This window comes from Rhinopithecus roxellana, chromosome 14 (genome assembly GCF_007565055.1).
Source record: "Rhinopithecus roxellana isolate Shanxi Qingling chromosome 14, ASM756505v1, whole genome shotgun sequence".
Classification (NCBI taxonomy): domain Eukaryota; kingdom Metazoa; phylum Chordata; class Mammalia; order Primates; family Cercopithecidae; genus Rhinopithecus; species Rhinopithecus roxellana.
The window spans coordinates 65437765-65457115 of record NC_044562.1 but is presented as its reverse complement, the minus strand read 5'-3'; the positions used below and the strand labels follow the sequence as shown (position 1 = coordinate 65457115).

Genomic DNA, 19351 nt, shown 5'->3' with positions numbered 1-19351 from the left:
GGCCTCACTGATGGTTTCATAAAACTTTTCAGTACGAACTCTGAAATTTCAGAGACGTTCATGAGAAAGAATCAAGTCCAAGGATGTGTTCGCCTGGATGGTGGTCTTACGGCAAAGCTCCAGTTGGGAAAATACAGTTAACCATCAATACAGCTGAATTGATTGTCTTTTCAGCAGAAATGAGTCTCCAAAAAGGTAGCTGAGGTTGAGGAGTAGACAGTTGTCCTCAACAAGCCCCTGGCAGTCACCTGGAACACTTCTCATTCCAGCCAAGCTGTCCTTCAACAGGGAGCGGCAGGGACAGTTCCCCTTTGTGTCCCCATAGGTGCCTTGGCGCCTTGCTATCACCCAGCTCCTTTATTCTTTCTTCAATATAAATCGCCACCCACTGTGTAGTTTCCAAGTGAGGTCCTAAAATTTTATTTATAAAAGTATTCTTCTTTATCTCCCAGTTAGCTCAATTGGTGATTGACCTGAATAACCAAATGCAGCAGAAGGACAGGGAGATGCAGATGAATGAAGCAAAGTGAGTAGAGACCGTGCCTCCTTGGAGCCTGGTCATTGGGTCCCATGTCCTTGTTCTGCTGACCTCTTGTGAGCAGGGCCAGTGGCAGTCAGTGGCCACAGTGCACTTAGCGAGAGTTTGATTTTCAGTGCATGCACGCTCTGGGATCCTTTTCTACCAGCTCTGAGAAGGAAAAGCAAGGACAGTCCCACAAGCTTCTAGCGTCCTCCTAGGGAAGTCGCCTTGGCTCTTGCAAGTTTCCCAGAGACACTCAGCAGCTTTCCTGTGGCCGCTGTGTGTGGGAGCTGGTATGTTCCTGTGGTGGAGGTGGTAGGGCCAGGATAGCTGAGCGCATGGCCCTTGGGAAAAGGGGAATGAGTTTGTGAGCAAAACTGTTGCTGATCAGAGAGAAGCCTGGCAGACAAGATAAATTGGGACTCTGAATCCTGAGACCTTGGAGCTGGGGTGGGGGGTGCTTGGGTTTCCTTAATATGTGAAAAGGGGTCTAGAGGCTTGGAAAGGCAGGGCACTTGCTCAGGCATTCTTGCTTGGGAAATGTCAGAGCTGGTGAAATATATAGGGTTTCCAGCCTCCTTTTAACTCCCCTTTACCAATCTAAGCATCGAACGTTTCTGTTCCTTCACATCGTGTTTTTCCTAGTCATTAATTGGATTAATTTCACCTTAAGTGTTTCCTCTCCTAATGGATTATCCTGTACATCATGGGGATAGGCCTGGCTAAAAGATGTAACAGACACAAAGTGTTGAGCACGCAGCCAGGTCCGTCTGGCTCTGGCACAGGGCTCTGGCGAGGTACTATTCCTCCTCTGATGTCATGCTTCCAGGATTGCAGAATGTTTGCAGACTATCTCTGACCTGGAGACGGAGTGCCTAGAACTGCGCACTAAGCTTTGTGACCTTGAAAGAGCCAACCAGACCCTGAAGGATGAATATGATGCCCTGCAGATCACTTTTACTGCCTTGGAGGAAAAACTGAGGAAAACTACGGAAGAGAACCAGGAGCTGGTCACCAGGTGGATGGCTGAGAAAGCCCAGGAGGCCAATCGGCTCAATGCAGAGAATGAAAAAGACTCCAGGTGGGCTATCAATCCACAGTTAGTGGTTTCCGTCCTTGGTAGAGTAGAACCTAGGCCTTTGCAAAGAAAGACATAAACCTGGCAGTTACTGCAGGAGGTTTGCCAGGGAATTCTTTCAGTGTTTCAAGGAGAAAGGCTAATTCTGAACAATATAAATTAAACCAGAGTTGGAAAAAGAAAGGAAACCACAATTAGAATTCTTCCCTATAATTTTGTGAAGCTTTTTGTGTCCATATAAAAATTCTGATCTTGCTAATGCACAAGAAGGCTATAATCCAACCTCATATGAATATAGATGTGAAATTCCTAAATCAGACTCATTGATAGATTTTTATTTATTTATTTTTTGAGACAGAGTCTTGCTCTGTTGCCCAGGCTGGAGTGCAGTGGCGTGATCTCAGCTCACTGCAACCTCCAGCTCCCAAGTTCAAGTGATTCTCCTGTCTCAGCCTCCTGAGTAGCTGGGATTACAGGCATACGCCACCACGCCTGGCTAATTGTTGTATTTTTAGTAGAGGTGGGGTTTCACCACGTTGGCCAGGCTGGTCTCAAACTCCTGACCTCAGGTGATCCACCCGTCTCAGCCTCCCAAAGTGCTGGGATTACAGATATGAGCCCCTGTGCCTGGCCATTGATAGATTTTTAAAGAATTCACTGCAATCCTACTAAGTCTATTTAAGATAAATCTGAAACCTACTGAGACGTGGGAATTAAAAGGTGGATTATCAAGAAATCAGTTACATTAGGAATTCGAATCTCTGTTGTGGGAAATGTGTGTGTTTAAAAGCTGCCCCAGAGAGTCCAGTCATCCCCTGGTCAAGGCCCACTGATCAACCATCTATATACACTCTTACTAAAACCTCCAAGAGAACAAGGAGAGGTTCACTCTCACAACTCATAGAGAACACCGATCTGAATGTTCTGGCCAACCAACCATTGAAAAGAAGGGGTGATAATCCACCTAGAAACCTAAGAAAATGAGCTGAAAAGCTATTAAAACAAGTTCAACAGATGCCAGGTGCAGTACGTAGCTCATGCCTGTAATCCCAGCACTTTGGGAGGCGGAGGCAGGAGGATAGCTTGAAACCAGGAGTTTCAAGAGCAGCCTGAGCAACATAGTGAGACTCCATCTGTACAAAAAAAAACAAAAACAAAAACTAAAACAAAAGCTGAGCATGGTGGCGTGTGCTTGTGGTCTCAGCTACTGAGGAGGCTGGTGGGAGAGAGTTGCTTGAGCCCAGTAGGTTAAAGCAACACTGAGCCAAAGTTGTGCCACTGCATTCGAGCCTCAGTGGCAGAGCGAGGCCCCATCCAGAAACAAACAGAAAAGCTCTGCAGACTAGAACATGCATGTGTTTAAATCCCTGTATCAGCAGTTTTGAGTTTGAAGAGATTATGCCAGTTAATTTAAAAGTGAATAAATGACAATAAGAAAGAGTCTTTTAAAGGGAATAAATTACGATACGAAAGAGTCTTTTAAAGGGTGATGATGGAAAAACAAGTTAGTATATCAAAGAGATGATCTGCGCTACCGTCATGTTTGTGGCAGCACCATTCACAATAGCCAAGATATGGATTAATCTACATATTCATCATTGGCTTAATGGATAAAGAAAATGTGCTATACATATACACAATGGAATATTATTCGCTATAAAAATGAATTAAATCATGTCATTTGCAACCACCTGGATGGAACTGAAGGACAGTATGTTAAGTGAAATAAGCCAGACACAGGAAGGCAGATATTGCATGCTTCTACATGTGGGGCTAAAAGAAAAATGTTCTCCTAGAGATACAGAGTATAACTGTGGTTACCAGCGCATGAGAAAAGTAGTGGGGAGGGAGGTTAAAGAGAGATTACTTAATGGATACAAAAATGCTGCAAATGGATACAGAAATACTGTTAGAAGGTGTAAGATTGGCCCGGTGTGGTGGCTCACTGTAATACCAGCACTTTGGGAGGCCTAGTAAGGTGAATCACTTGAGGTTAGGAATTCGAGACCAGCCTGGCCAACATGGTGAAATCCCATCTCCACTAAAAATAAAAAAATTAGCCAGGCTTGGTGGCGCATGCCTGTAATCCCAGCTACTCAGGAGGCTGAGGCAGCAGAATCGCTTGAACCTGGGAGGTGGAGGTTATAGTGAGCCAAATATCATGCCACTAGGCTCTAGCCTGGGCAAGAGGAAGACTCTGCCTCAAAAGCAAAACAAAAAGAATACTTAGTGCTGTGGAAAATGCCTAAAATTAATGTAACCAAAAATAGGACACAAAATGGTTTCATGCAGATGATTCCAATTTTGTATACTTTTTTAAAAAAATGACTGGAAGGAATTATATGTACTATTACTGGTGTTGATGTCTGGGGGTGGTGAGATCATGGTTTTTGATTTCTCATTTTATACTTACCTGTATTTTCTAATTTTCTGGTTTCTATTAAGATAAAGTAAGCTGTCCTTTTTGTATTGTTCTGTCTCACATTTACTTGAAGCAGACTTGTTTGGCTTATGCCATGGAACCTGTCAGCAGTGTGAGGGCATTAGGGGCCCCAGGTGAGCTAGATGCTGCTAGGTTGCATGTTCACGTCAGCTGAGAGGCTGCTGGAGGGAGAAGTTGGGGAGATGTGTGGCGATGTCAAGGAAGAGCCCCTGAGCTGTGCAGTGGACGGGGTCCTCATTCCCTAGCCCACCCTTTGAAGCATGTTCCTAGGGATGTGCACTCGGAGGTAGCATGTGATTGCAGATGTGGGGCCTGAGGAGTCTTCATTTGCTTAGGTAGCTGCTTCTCCTAGAAGCCTTCCCGCCTCGTTACCCACTTCCTGCCTCCCCAGCTTAGATGTCCCTCATCTTCCTGCTTCGGGCAGCTGTGGTTTACCTGGGCCATATGTAGCACACTGTTTTGAAATAGCTCTTCACACTCTGCCTCCTTCCCTATGCTGCCACATGTCCCTGCGGTCAGGCACAGTGACTGCTTCATAAGATGCACTCAGGGCTGGGTGCGGTGATTCCCGCCTGTAATCCCAACACTTTGGGAAGCCGAGGTGGGTGGATCACCTGACGTCAAGAGTTCAAGACCAGCCTGGCTAACATGGAAAAACTCCGTCTCTACTAAAAACACAGAAATTAGCTGGATGTAGTGGCGGGTGCCTGTAATCCCAGCTACTCAGGAGGCTGAAACAGGAGAATCACTTGAACAGAGGAAGTGGAGATTGCAGTGAGCCGAGATGATGCCACTGCCCTCCAGCCGGGGTGACAGAGACAGACTCTGAACTATTAAAGACCTTTCCTTTCAGCTATAGTGATGAAACGCTGATGACAGGTGGTGGTTTCCTCTTCCTGTGACCCTGGGTCAAGTTTTTATCCCCACCTTGCATATATTTCTATAACCTGAAGTTATGGAAAGTAGATTTCAGACAGTCAACAAGTGCTTTAAACATAGAGTAGTGGTACTCACACACCTCATACCGAGACTCTTGTTTTTCCTTGAAGAGAGTTCACAGGTTGTCTCTTCCAGCTAAGAAAATTTGGATGAATTGTATTTTTGGTAATTTGCCCTGTAAAAGTTATTTTTCATCTTCGAGGTATAAAATCAAAAGTGTAATGCACTTTTAAAGCTATGCCCACACCCCTTCCCAAGATTCTGCTATACTGCCTAGAGCACTTACCTTCATTTTGAGAATTATCGCTATGGTAGAAGCTTAAGAGAAAGTTCAGCAGAATTCTTGATTGCAGCTCAGTAGCATTGCTGGAGTTCTAAATTAGGAGTCCTCCACCTAACAGGTATAGCCGTAGTTAGAAGTGAAATTTGTCAAAGAAGAGAGTGTGAGGTCAGGGTTAGAAGTTAGGGAGTTTCTGAATTTAGGACTTGAATGAGAGACAAAAATGATTCTGAGAAGGGGAGTTAGTGGATGAAACTTTGACCATGGTAAAATTTGTCACAGCCAAGACTTCTATTAAAGTTTCTAATGTTACATAAATTTTGACAGTTGAAGAATCTCACTATACCTCAGTTTCCTCATTTATAAGTGGCAATAATGGTATTTACCTCAAAAGGTTGTTATAAGGCTTAAATGAGTTAAAGTCTGTAAAGTAATTAACAATGTCAGGTACGGGGAAGTCCTAGGTAAATCGTCACTGTTAGTAATCATGCTGTGGGTGTGTGAATGCAGGTTAAGTGTCCCATATCCCAAACTCCACAATGCTCCAGAATCTGAAACTTCTTGAGTACCAACACGACACTCAAAGGAAGTACTCATTGGAGCATTTCAGATTTCCGATTTACCGTCAATTCAACTGAATTTCATGTTTAGACCTGGATCCTGTCCTCAAGATTTATATCATGTTTATGCAAAACTTCGAAATCTGAGAAAATGAGAAATCTGAAACACGTGTCCCAAACATTTCAAGTAATGGATGCTCAACCCATATAAGACTATTTGCTTCAGAAAACTTAAGCCACAACCATGACTAACCCTCAGTGAGCCTGAGGCACGTATCTATCCTAAGAGACCCTGGGTCCCAGAAGGCAGGCCTCCTCTTTTACCAGTTCACTGCTTTCTCTAATAATGTGACCTATCTCTCTTCTAGGCTTTACTCTGAAACCCTTTAAAAAGGGAGCCTCACTGGTGTTACGAGTTTGGGCTTGTGACTGAGTATTTTGCTTAGGGTAGTTGTTGTTTCACATGCACTGAATGTGTTATTAGAACTGGTAGCTTCTAGAGAGCCCAAACCCCGTGCTTTCTTAAGCAGACATAAATGGTGGGCTTTTTTTTTTTTTTTAACAGGAGGCGGCAAGCCCGGCTACAGAAAGAGCTTGCAGAAGCAGCGAAGGAACCTCTACCAGTCGAACAGTAAGTAAAGATAAATGAATCAAAACTGTGCTCCTGAGAGTTTGGCTCTCTTACAAGTTTTGTTTTGTTTTGTTTTTGTTTTTGTTTGAGACAGGGTCTTGCTCTGTTGCCCAGGCTGGAGTGCAGTGGTGTGATCATAGCTTCTAATGTTTTTATTTCTGTAAAGTCATCTTACAGATTTTAGAAAGAATACTTAAAGGAAGAAAATGAAAGCATACAATTCTTCCACCACTCAGAGCTAACATTCATGTATCATTTTAATTGTATTTTGGTGGCTTCTGATTTCTCACTTACAAATAATGTACTGATATGGCCTTTGACCCTATTTCTGATTACTTACTTGAGATAGATTATTGAAAATAAAATTTGGTGGGTGAAAACTTTTGGAACATATCACCAGACAACCTTCTGAAAAGTTTCTGTTCATCAGCTGTGAATGTGAATTCTAACTTCCTGCACTCGGTACACATTACTGCCTTGCTGTTTCCTGTTCACACTTTGAACGATCAGTTTTCTGCCTCTTCACTGTGCCTGGCATGTGATGCTGCGGTGGGTTTTTGCTGTTGTTTTGCTTGTTTTTTCCCTCCTTGCTCCCTTTGGTTTGTAACTTAAAGTGGAAACATAAGTGAAAACTAAGATCTCTTGGAACAGAAGGAATTGAACTAGTTCCGGAGCTTTTCCTAGTCTGCCTACGAGTTAAGGTGGGGTATCTTCCTGAGATTTGAAGCTTTGATAGTGGCAGAAAACAGTTTCCTTTGCTCTAGGATGTTTCTTTTCTATTGAAATGTGTTTTGGAATATAGTTTCAGAGTTACGATCCACTATTTTTTAAAATGTTGGTTGATTCCTTATAAGTGGAGGGGTTTAAATTCAACTAGGAGTCATTCATCAACTAACGTCTTAATTTATAAAGAAACAAAAGTTCCCATATCATGCCTTTGCTTTAGATGTGTAGGATACGTGTGTGTCTGCACTCTCAGATGTGGAAGATTCATCTCAGTTGTATTTTCCCAAGTCACAAAGTAAATAAATAGTTGACCTGGAAATGAGATTTGGTTTCTTCAAAATAACAGTTTGTAAAAGTGTCATTTGCATAACCAGGTTGACTGTGACAATTTAGACAGGTTGAGCATCCTGCCCAAGATCATACAGGAAGGGGCCGAGGTAGGATGCAAACACAGGGCTGTAAAGGCCTGTTATTTTATTTTATTTTGAGACAGAGTTTCACTCTTGTTGCCTAGGCTGAAGTGCAATAGTGCGATCTTAGCCCACCGCAACCTCCGCCTCCCGGGTGTAAGTGATTCTCCTGCCTCAGCCTTCCAAGTAGCTGGCATTACAGGCATGCGCCACCACGCTCAGCTAATTTTGTATTTTTAGTAGAGACGGGGTTTCTCCGTGTTGGTCAGGCTGGTCTCGAAACCCTGACTTCAGGTGATCCGCCCGCCTCGGCCTCCCTAAGTGCTGAAATTACAGGCACGAGCCACTGCGTCTGGCCTAAGGCCTATTCTTAATCTCTATGCTTCCCTAAGGAGTTTCTGGGTCAGAGGACATACATCTTCGAAAGGTTTGGATAACTTAGCAAATGCTAGTGTTTCCTTATGGTCCCGCTCCTAAGCACAGTTCCAAGTACTTACAACCATAAAATTCTATTTTTAACAGGACATTGTCAAAGGCTCAGCTCATATTTGCAGTTCCTGTCTGTGCAGTTCTCCTCTCGTCCTTGTGTGGGCACAGGTGACTCTCACAAACCTAGCTCTCTGGGAAAGCCAATCAAAAAAATAAAGCACAGCCTTGTCCTCTTTCTTTAGACCTGCCTTGATTCCCTTCTACATCCTGGCCAAAATGTGGTGCAATAATTACACATAGTCCTGGAATAAATAGCTAAGGAAAATAAATTTACTTTGACTTGGTTTAACTTGCTTAGTAACAGGTTCTTAAGTATATATTTACCTAATCCAGATAATTACTCATTGAAAAGGAAAAATCTTTCTGTCAAGTTCTTGTGAATCCAAACAGTAGGTGATGAAATCTTGGGTTATTACATTTAATTATCTTACTTCTCCATGAAGGTTGCATGTCAGTAGGAGGTCATTAAGACCAAAATAATTACTTGCGCTCCTCCAACTAGGAAAGACGTGGTCCATATGAGGAAGGGGGATTCCAGAGGTGCTTTGCATCCTCTGGGACAAACAGCAACAAAGGGAATATGTCCTATGACTTGATTATGTCATTTGAAGTGTGATGGGCTCTCCTAATGTCAGAGACACTATGTATTTAAACATAAAATACGCAGAGTCAAAAATGCATAGTGCTTAAATTTTGCTTTTCTGTTTTTTAATTAAAGTAATATTTGAAACTGGGTCAAGTCAGCTGTTGATTTCATGGCCCATTTAGCCATCCCTTCTTTCCCTGAATTCTTCTCCCTACACTGTTGTTATTATATTCCATAGCTGCTACCCCTAACTATCCTAGGTACCCCTCAGCCCTTGTGTCATGGGAACTGTGCTTGGTGAGTACTGCAGCCCTTCAACTGTGATGCTGACTTGCTGATGGAATGCCCTACTTTGGCACTGGTTATGTGATTATAGACTCAACAGATCATATTTCATTGCTTTCCAAGTAGGAACTATGTTTATACCTAAAAGGATCAAAAGATCACTTTTAAGTTTATTCTCAGTTGAAATTCTGGATTTGATTTGAACAGGTTAAATGTTTATTTTAGGGTTGTTCAGAACATGGCAGCTCTTCCTTTTTCTTCAAAGAACCTTTAACACATTGCTGTCGTAGACAAGTGATTTAGGATCTAACTAGAAAATGATATTAGCATTTGCAGCACAGATTAATCACAGAGCTCCTGTTCAAGAGAATCAAAGAATCTCTTGCCTTTCTTTCAGGGATGATGACATTGAGGTCATTGTGGATGAAACCTCTGATCACACAGAAGAGACGTCTCCTGTGCGAGCCATCAGCAGAGCAGCCACGTAAGTAGGCGGGTTCGGGCCAGGGGAAAGGACAGCTTGAGGAACAGCAATATGAAGGCACATCTGTGGACATGACAAAGAATGCAGTCAGATGCACCCAACTCCTGCCCCTTTGCTGGGACACCCAGCGTTGTACACACCACAGAGGTGTCTAGTCTTTCTCACTGCACCTCTGCTTAATGGGAGGGAAGCAGAACATGGGTGGCTTCAAATGCCTCTAAATACAAAAAAATGTAGTGGCTTACCAAAATATGGACAGTTAAACCTTATTAAGCAGAATGATTGTTTAGGTTTAGATCATCCTGTTTCATTCTTCCTAGGGCTTCCCCTCCCCACCGCCCTTAAAGAGTGGGGATTGGTTAGCCAGCCAGGAATTGTGAGGTTAGTTGTCTAGAAATTGTGAAGTTAGTTAGCCAGGAATTGTGAGGTTAGTTGTCTAGAAATTGTGAAGTTAGTTAGCCAGGAATTGTGAGGTTAGTTGTCTAGAAATTGTGAAGTTAGCCAGCCAGGAATTGTGAGGTTAGTTGTCTAGAAATTGTGAAGTTAGCCAGCCAGGAATTGTGAGGTTAGTTGTCTAATGCTGTATTTCCAGGGAAATTAATTTAATACTAGGGAACCTTGTTTCTTTTGAAACTTCTAGGCTGGGTTTTCCCTTTTCCCTTCCCACTATTTTCTGGCAGTTTGGTACTATGTTGGGTTTCTCTCGTCTGGGGTTTGGGAACTAAACGGGAAACATACTCCCAGGTACCTGTTTTTGTGGGCTGTTTTTATTGATTGATTATTTGGGCAAAATGTTTCTAAGGTTTAAACCTATCCTCCCCTCCTCTTTAGTAAGCGACTCTCGCAGCCTGCTGGAGGCCTTCTGGATTCTATCACTAATATCTTTGGGTAGGTTAGAAGACCTTTCCTTTTTAAAATGTGTATAAGTATACCTAAGTATATGTACGTGACTTATTTTTATTTTTTAAATGTACACCAGGTTTCAGTGGTGCAGAGTATACATGTGCCTTAATATCAGCTTTTCATTTAGCTTCTTCCTTTTTTCCTCAACTTCCTTTCCTCTTAATCTCGCTGCGTGCTGATCTCTGGCCTTTCCCTTTAGTCTGTCCGAGTCTCCCCTTTTGGGACATCATTCTTCTTCTGATGCTGCCAGGTGAAACTATTATCCTCTCTTAGTCCAGCATGTGAGTGTGGGTCCTTAACAATTATGCCGATCACCGCTTCACTGCCCTCAGTCATCAGGTGTTCACGTGCTAACCAGGATGCTTTGCATGTTCCTAGGAGTGCCGGGAGCCCTCAGAACAGGGCTGCCACGTTGAACACTTTTTACAGTACTCATGCTCTTGTTGCTTTCTTTTGGCATGCGTTAGACTCCACATTGATCACAAGTGATGAGGGTGATTCTAACTAGGCATAGAAATAAAATAGGTTTGCGAAAAATAGCAAAGAGCTACCTCCGAGCTAGCTGTTACATTGAGAAAGTTTCCCAGCAGCTTATTGACTGGGAAAGCAATTGTTCAGGATTGCTTTTCATTGTTGGGTTTTGGAGTCCACCGGTTAGTGTGCAGGATAGTAAGGCATGTGCTGGCTCTCTTTCTCATTTGAGTGAGGGTGCTTTTGATTTTTTTGTGAATTGTTCTGTAGTTTGAAGAATCTAGAAGGGACAGGCTAGCAACAGGCAGTCTGCTTAAGCAAGGTCATCTTGGAGTCCTTTCTAACGATTTGATGAGCAGTAAACCTTTGCAATCCTGTCTGATATTTGTCTTTATGTTATTTCTTAGGAGACGCTCTGTCTCTTCCTTCCCAGTCCCCCAGGACAATGTGGATACTCATCCTGGTTCTGGTAAAGAAGTGAGGGTACCAACTACGGCCTTGTGTGTCTTCGTAAGTATGCTTCAGCCCCAAGCCCTACGCGCTTGATACAGTGACAGAGCCTGGCAATTAAAGGGTCCTTTTATGCCTGCAGCTAAGCGTTCCATTGTTTTACTTATATCAAGCTCTTACACCTGTTGGCTCTGTCAGCTGTGAGAATTTGATCTGTTTTGCTTAGTTTCAGAGGAAAAAATTTGTTACAACCATCCTCTGTAATGGCAGAGCTGACTGAGAAAGGATTGCTAGCATGAAGGATAGGGCAAAGGAAAAGTAATTAGGAATGGTGCAAAATGGGAGAGTGATTTATATAATTACTGTCACCAATTGGCTCCAGTTTAGAGTGAGTTGCCAGTCAGTGGTCTATTTTGGAAGTAGGACAGCTGTTGGTTTCATGAATTATACCCCTATCTGTATGACTCCCAACCATTAGGAGTCTGTGATTGGAAGCAGTCCTGGGCAGAAGCCACTGTGATGGATACCAGGGCTGTCACCTAGAATTCAGAGCTGGGTCCTAGTGCTAGCAGATAGTTTGCATCCCAGCAGGGGTGATTGAGCAGAAATGGAGCCAGCCTGGGGAAACATTCAGTTCCTGGCTCAGAACTGCCAAAGTACGAGGAGGGTAGGAAACAGAGCGCAAAGAACAGAACCTGGAGAGCTGGACTGACTCCAGTACTGGCCTAATAACTGGCAGCGGGTGAGTGAAAGGAGCCAGCTTTCAAAGCAGGGAAGATTTTGCTGTAAAAATGGGATGGAATTTATATGGTGGGAGCTTTGGGTTCTGGGTGTAAGGAGGGACTTTGCTAGTTACACAGTGGACTGGCTGAGTGATGAACTGCCTTGACTGTTGTAAAGAGAGTTGCGCTTTGGAGGAGGAGTCGGGGTGGGACATATCAAGGCCCCTTCCCAGTCCCACTCCACTCCTGTGATTCCGTGATGAACCGGGCGCCTTACAGAGGTCGATGATGATTGGTAAAAGGTCTGATTGCACTGAATGTCACAGTCCCTTCGTTGCCCTCAACTCCCAGCAGCCCATTTTTTTCCTCCTGTCACATTTAAGTCATGTGTATGGGATCATGGAGCAGCTGATAATTTGGGATTCTGTCATTGTGTGTTTCTGAGAGTGTTCGATTCACAGCTGACAAGTATCCAACAAAACCAGTTACACAGGAGACTGACGAGTGGCAGTCATGGGTGTGATGGTGCATGATCTCAAGTTTTCAATCTGAGACCTCCTAAGGAGAAAGAAAGCATGAAAAGGAAAAGGAAATTTCATGGGGGTAAAAGGTTTGGTCACCGGTCATACTTTTCAGCAGTGGATCACAAGAGGGAGGGAAAGTGGAAAATGAAATTACCAAAGTGATGCCTGCTGCCCAGCCTGTATCGCTCTCTCCGTGATTCTTCAAGCATCTTATTCTTTTTAGTCCCAAGCGAATGTGAATATCACATATTCTCTTCCGCAAGTGACCTTTTAGACAAGTGATTATCTACTTAACAATCTCATATTGATAGTCTATGTTTTCTAGTCTTTCTTTTCCTTCTCTATTATAGAAATTTTCAAACACTTTTGCTGGAGCAATGTGAAGCCAATCCTAGGCGTTATATTTCATCCAAAAATATTTCACTACCCATAATCTTCTTAAGAGAGTATAGTGAATGTCTTGATTATTCTCTTTTCCCATTCTAGAATGGGATGCTGGCTGGGTCTCTGTTATCCAGGATGGAGTACAGTAGCACAATCTCAGCTTGCTGCAGCCTCAACCTTGTGCTGAAGCAATCCTCCCACCTCAGCCTCCTGAGTAGCTGGAACAACAGGTGTGTGCTACCACACCTGGCTAATTTTTGGTTTTTGTTTTTAAGAGATGGGGTTTCGCCATGTTGCCCAGGCTGGTCTTGAACTCCTGAGCTCATGCTATCCGCCCACATCGGTCTCCCCGAAGTGCTGGGATCACAGATGTGTGCCACCGCACCCACCCAGCCAGGATGCTTTTTTACTTGGTTTTCTTTCTCGTCCTGAACATAAGTACCATCTTTTGCCAGTGTTTATGCCAGTATCAGAAATTTCCCTATTAAAAATATAAATTCTCCTAAAATAACGACTGTCATTTTTATCCGTGGCTTACTCATTAACAGGCACCATTCTGGGTTGCAAAAACCTTTCTGAAGCTGAGCAAACTGAGACTTCAGAAACTTGGCAGAGGTCACACTGCCAGTACACACTAGTCCCATAATGTTTCCACAAAGAACTACATAGAATTCCATTGTAACACAGATTGATGTTTTTGCCATCTGCTTATATTAGGTCTCATTGTGAAAGTTGTATTATGAGAGGCCATGTGCTATACATTGTTTAAATAGGTAGTATTTAATATTATTAGTAAATTAGTAATTACTAGTAGATCAATAAGTAGTATTCAACTCAGTCTAGACCAAAATTAACTAATTCTAGGTTTACTTTTAAACTATTAAGATAAATATAGGCCATTATTGTCAGAACAAATGAAATTAATGCAAGGACCAACTTTAAGCAATCTACACAGATTTTGAGTACTTTTTGAGAAGGTTGCGCTGTACTCTGATGCAGCTGTAACTAGAAGAATACAATGATAATAGAATCTTAGGAGACCTGAGCTAGGAGTCCAGTTTAGTTTGTGATTGGCTCCACCTGTCTTTAAGGACGAACGTTTGCCCATGAATTAGGCATTTGGAGTGTTCGCGCATCTTGAGCTCTTGGAATGAGAATGACTGGGTTTGACGCAGGGTGCTTGTCTTGCAGGATGCACATGATGGGGAAGTCAACGCTGTGCAGTTCAGTCCAGGTTCCCGGTTACTGGCCACCGGAGGCATGGATCGCAGGGTTAAGCTTTGGGAAGTATTTGGAGGTGAGAGCCTGCTGCATGATCTCAGACTGAAAATTTGAGATGATGCACCCTTGCACCACAGAAAGAAGCTGTGTTGCTGGCATCTGGTTGACCTTGCTTTTAGGCACTGTGAATTGTTCATCTTCTCAAAACATACATTTTGTGTAAGGGATCGTTTGAGCAAAGCGTTGTACATCTCAGTTTTTCTTTACATCCGAGTGGATGTTTGCTCTCATTTTCTACGTAGTGACCAGAAAATACTGTTAAGTTATGGATACGTTTCTGTTAGTAAGGTTTTTGTAATTTTTCTCAAGTATATACCAATCAGAATATCTTGCAAAATAGTACCATTTTTACGAGGAAAATAAGTCTTATGATCATGGAGTCTATAGTTAAACTATACAGTAAGCTGTAGTTGGTGCATTTAATGACAATGGCAGTAGCCTAGGGGGAAAAATGACTGGAGTCATGTCTAAGCTTGAGAAAAGAGACGTGTATTACCTAAAAAAGATGTCTTTACCAGTGTATCAGACAAGGGCCCTTAGATCAAGACTCAGTCTCTTTGGACTTTTAGGATGCTCAGAGGTGGATGGCATTAAAACAGAAAATGGAAGTTAATGAAACCATCTCCTAGAAATCTGAAGCTGGGCATTTCCCAGTTTTGACATTTTCAAGATTCAGTTAAATATGCATGTATTTTTACTAAAATAAGGCCAAAGAATAAGGCTTAAGGTTTTTAATAGGAACCACTTCGTCGGGTGTCCATAGTCCATACATTATCCCTGTCCAGCAATAAATATCTCCTAAGTGATTTTGTCTGTTAATTCCTCTGATCTTCACAACAGCCCTGTGTGGTTAGAATGGTAGAGATTGAGCCATTTCACGGATAAAGGGAATAAAACTCAGACACTACGTGATTTACATGGCTGGTGAATGATTTCCATGGTGAGGAAGTGGTGGAACTAGGACTAATGCAGGTCAGAAGACTTGAAATTCCATGTCCTTCTTACTGTAGCCTTCTCCAGTGTTCTCTAGCAACTGAAAAATCATAGGGGTACTGCTTTGAAGGTTTATTAGAGCAGGAACAACTTATTAGAATAGATTATTAGTAAAGCACCCCTCCTGTCTGCCCCGTCCTTTGATTTTCGGGAAAGGGACTCAGCAGTTACAGCCCATCGAAGCATGCTAAAATTTGCTGTTTTGCCCGGAAACATTTTAGCTTATGAATGATAATGGCTGAAGCTATTAGAAAACAATAATAAAAACAAATCATAAGAAATTTTCACTTTGTGAGGCTGAGACAAGAGGATTGCTTGAGGCCAGGAGTTCAAGACCAGCCTGGGCAACAAAGTGAGACCCTGTCTCTACAAAAAAAATATTAAAAAGTACCTGGGTGCAGTGGCATGCACTTGCAGTCCTAGCTTCCTGGGAAGCTGAAGTGGGAAGATCAGTTGAGCCCTGGAGTGAGAGGCTGCTGTGAGCTATGATCACATCACTGCACTCCAGCCTGGGCAGCACAGCAAGACCCTGTGTCTTTAAAAAAAAAAAAAGGAAATTTTAGGGAATTTGATTTGTAAAATCGAAGTAAACAGTCTGTTTTGATTATGCCATTGAGATTTAAATAAAAATAACACTAGAAATATTTTTGTTTGGCCGGGCGCGGTGGCTCAAGCCTGTAATCCCAGCACTTTGGGAGGCCGAGACGGGCGGATCACGAGGTCAGGAGATCGAGACCATCCTGGCTAATACGGTGAAACCCCGTCTCTACTAAAAAAATACAAAAAACTAGCCGGGCGACGAGGCGGGCGCCTGTAGTCCCAGCTACTCGGGAGGCTGAGGCAGGAGAATGGCGTGAACCCGGGAGGCGGAGCTTGCAGTGAGCTGAGAGCTGGCCACTGCACTCCAGCCTGGGCGGGCGGCAGAGCAAGACTCCGTCTCAAAAAAAAAAAAAAAAAAAAGAAATATTTTTGTTTTACTCCTTGGTCAGTAAAACACCTATAGGAAAAGTAGAGGTACCAACCTTTAATTCTAGTAACCTTGTTGCTGCTGAGAAGGAAGTGAGCATCAATTGGAGTTAATACTGACATAATTTGTGCCAGCGCATAGTTTGTGTTAGTCAAGTTAAGTTTCTACCTAATCTACAGAAGTAGAAGAATGTATAGCAGCATTTCTTACCGTTTTATGTAGGGCCTTTCTTCTACAAACAGCTTTTTCAGTCTACTAGATTTTTCCTCTTGGCTAATTTTTTTTTTTTTTTTTTTGAGATGGAGTCTCGCTCTGCCGCCCAGGCTGGAGTGCAGTGGCCGGATCTCAGCTCACTGCAAGCTCCGCCTCCTGGGTTTAGGCCATTCTCCTGCCTCAGCCTCCCGAGTAGCTGGGACTACAGGCGCCCGCCACCTCGCCTGGCTAGCTTTTTGTATTTTTTAGTTGAGACGGGGTTTCACCGTGTTAGCCAGGATGGTCTCAAACTCCTGACCTCATGATCCGCCCGTCTCGGCCTCCCAAAGTGCTGGGATTACAGGCTTGAGCCACCGCGCCCGGTCCTTGCTAATATTTATTTACTGAATCTTGGAAGAGGCCAAGTTCAAGAGACCTTTTCTGAAATAGTTTGGAGGTCCTATTTTTTCATCCTTTTAGAATATCAGAAGAATGGCACTTTCTACCCACTGGGAACATCTGGTTTTGCTTATTCTCTCTAAAGCAGAAGTTCCACTGGAGTTATACAAATGCTGTTGACATAGCACCCCCCACCCCCACCCCATACCTTGTAGATAATTAGTTTTAATACAGTCTTTGTTCTTTTTGAGATCAGTCTCTCATATTGAATAGCATTAAATTTTTGGTCACTTTTCTTACATTTCAGCACTGTATTACGTGCCAAGCAAATAGACCAGTATTTTAAGCATAAGCCAAAGAGATATTTCTTAGAATTTGCAGTAATATTTTTATCTGTGAAGACTTCATCTAAAGGAAGATCTAAGCGAATATTAGCCTTTTTCAACCCTTTTGAAAATCTTAAGAAAGCTAGGATCCAGGAAAAGCCATTAAATATGCTGTATTTTGCAAGTGGATTCAGAGGAGAGGTTCATCAACCAGGTTAACAGTCTGTGGCCTGAACGTACATGACAGCTTCAAATCAGTATTCGTGTCACTTTGATATCTGGCTCCAATCATTATTTTTACTACTCAGAAGTACTGAATAAGATACAAATGTGTTGAAATGTTTTCTGTTCTGTGTTCCTCTTTTACAAATAAGATTACATTGCTTCCTTAATTCCTGGCTTATCTGTGTGGATCATCCTTAAGTTACCCTTTTAAAAAGAACTTAATCAAATCATTGAGGTTTTTGCTCTTCTTAGTTTAGGATTGCCCGTTACTGAAATTTCCATGTGGGTGGCCAGGCTGTCTGGAAGCAGAGCAGATAAAGTGGACACTGCAGAGTAGATAAGGTGGACAGTGGCTCTGTTGGTGGGGGAGAGCTGTGTAGAGGGACGGGAGGTGCTGGCACTTAGTTCGCTTGCCAGGATCTTAGGTTCATGGAGATAAAGTATGAGGGCAAATTCCAGAAACTCCAAACTAGCTTGACTGGTATTCTAATGACTAGTCATTTAAATGTAACTAACCCAATTTCTTTTCACACCTTAATGAAAATTACCACACCATGGATCTGGAAATTGACTGCCAGTTTATACAAAAGTGATAGTTAAGTTAGCACAAATACTGATCAATTCAAAGATTTATGTATGTAAGTTTTTAAAATTTACTGAGAAATAATGGAACCGAATAAACCCGGTCTCTAGTTTGATTGACATGGTTTATATATTCCTACACTTTATTTTTCTGAAGAGAATGAATAACTACGTTTCTTAAAGAATAGAACACACGTGCAAGATACTGGGGTCAGTGTCCACTTAGACATGCATTCCTCTTAGAAACTAGCAGTATCTTCAATCTCTCATATTCTGTTTGTCCTGCTATTTTGTTTGATTCTGTAAAGGTACAGGATAGCTGTTGTTTCAGCAGTATAATTGGCTTCCATTGTATTTCAGTGCCCAGTTTTAATGTATTTATTGACTTTATTTAACTTCCCATCATCCTAATTTTTTCTTTTTATACAGAAAAATGTGAGTTCAAGGGTTCCCTATCTGGCAGTAATGCAGGAATTACAAGCATTGAATTTGATAGTGCTGTAAGTATCGAATAGCTGTGATTTTAGGTTTTTAGAAATAATTTAAGACATTCGGTTTTTGAAATTATAAAATAACTTACCCGATTTCTCTGCCATTCTCTGTATCTTAAGTCAAATCCATGTTAAAGAAAGATGGAAGTAGATTATAGGGTTAATTGCTGTATCAACTCTGATAAACTCTTGGGTTCTGCTTCATGCATTAGGCTTGTGATGTTACTCAGTACTCTGTATGATTTCAGTTAATAGTTGTATTTTGAGTTTATAGATGCTGTACTCCAGGGGGCCAGTGTGGTCTCTACCCTCAGAGATTCACCATCTAAATGAGAGTGATGGGAAAGCATTAAACTACAAAGCGTTGTGTTGAGGTTATGGTTGAGATGTGTGTGGAGTAGAAAGGAAATACTGATGAGAGAGTAGCTCATTCTGGGGCAAGGGTTAGGGGCCCCACAGTAAGGCCTTTAAAGCGGGTCTAAAGATAATCAAAGGTCGGAGGCAAAAAGCCAGGAACGGACACCACAGGCAGAGGGAGCAGAGGAGGTTGGGCTGGGCAGGTGCAGGAGTTTGGGTGGAGGTGATGACTGGGTGAGGCTAAGGCAGCATCCTCATCTACCAAGAGTCCTTATCTTGGTTGTCATCTCTGGGGAGCCTTTTTCACATTCCTGAGTGGGCTGAGTGTCTTTCTGTATTCCCAGCATCTTGTGCAAACCTATTCTATGGCACAGTGGTTGTGTATATCTGCTTCTTTTACTAAGCTGAGAGCTGACTACCTGGGGATAGGTGTCTGGGTGTTAATCATCTTTGTACCCCCAGCACCTGGCACAGTGCCTATTAGGTTCTAAATAACTGCTCCTTGAATTTAATTGGGGAATGATAAGGGAATAAGGTTGGAAAATGAGGGTATGTTGTATTGAAAGGTTTAGACTTCTGTAAAGCCATGTGGAGACTTGAGAGATTTTTAGAAATGGGTGTGGTGTTACATTGTGGTATAACTGTGACAGTGT

The 19351-nt window shown here is 42.5% G+C and overlaps 1 protein-coding gene and 1 non-coding gene across 5 annotated transcripts in view; both read left to right on the top strand.

The window, feature by feature from the left end:
* ATG16L1 (autophagy related 16 like 1) overlaps positions 1-19351 on the top strand; it is a 44818-nt gene that overhangs the window by 12220 nt on the left and 13247 nt on the right. For 2 of the 4 annotated variants that reach the window (XM_010353140.1, XM_030916409.1), the window contains exons 4-11: positions 453-526; positions 1350-1601; positions 6386-6451; positions 9345-9431; positions 10263-10319; positions 11213-11315; positions 14077-14182; positions 18280-18350. In XM_010353140.1, the coding sequence (XP_010351442.1) occupies positions 453-526; positions 1350-1601; positions 6386-6451; positions 9345-9431; positions 10263-10319; positions 11213-11315; positions 14077-14182; positions 18280-18350 (816 nt within the window). Of the gene's footprint in view, positions 1-452; positions 527-1349; positions 1602-6385; positions 6452-9344; positions 9432-10262; positions 10320-10533; positions 10585-11212; positions 11316-14076; positions 14183-18279; positions 18351-19351 lie in introns of all 4 variants that reach the window. The other 2 variants (XM_010353139.2, XM_010353141.1) reach the window with 2 other exon arrangements.
* Positions 12258-12533, top strand: LOC115893372. Its single transcript, XR_004053384.1, has one exon.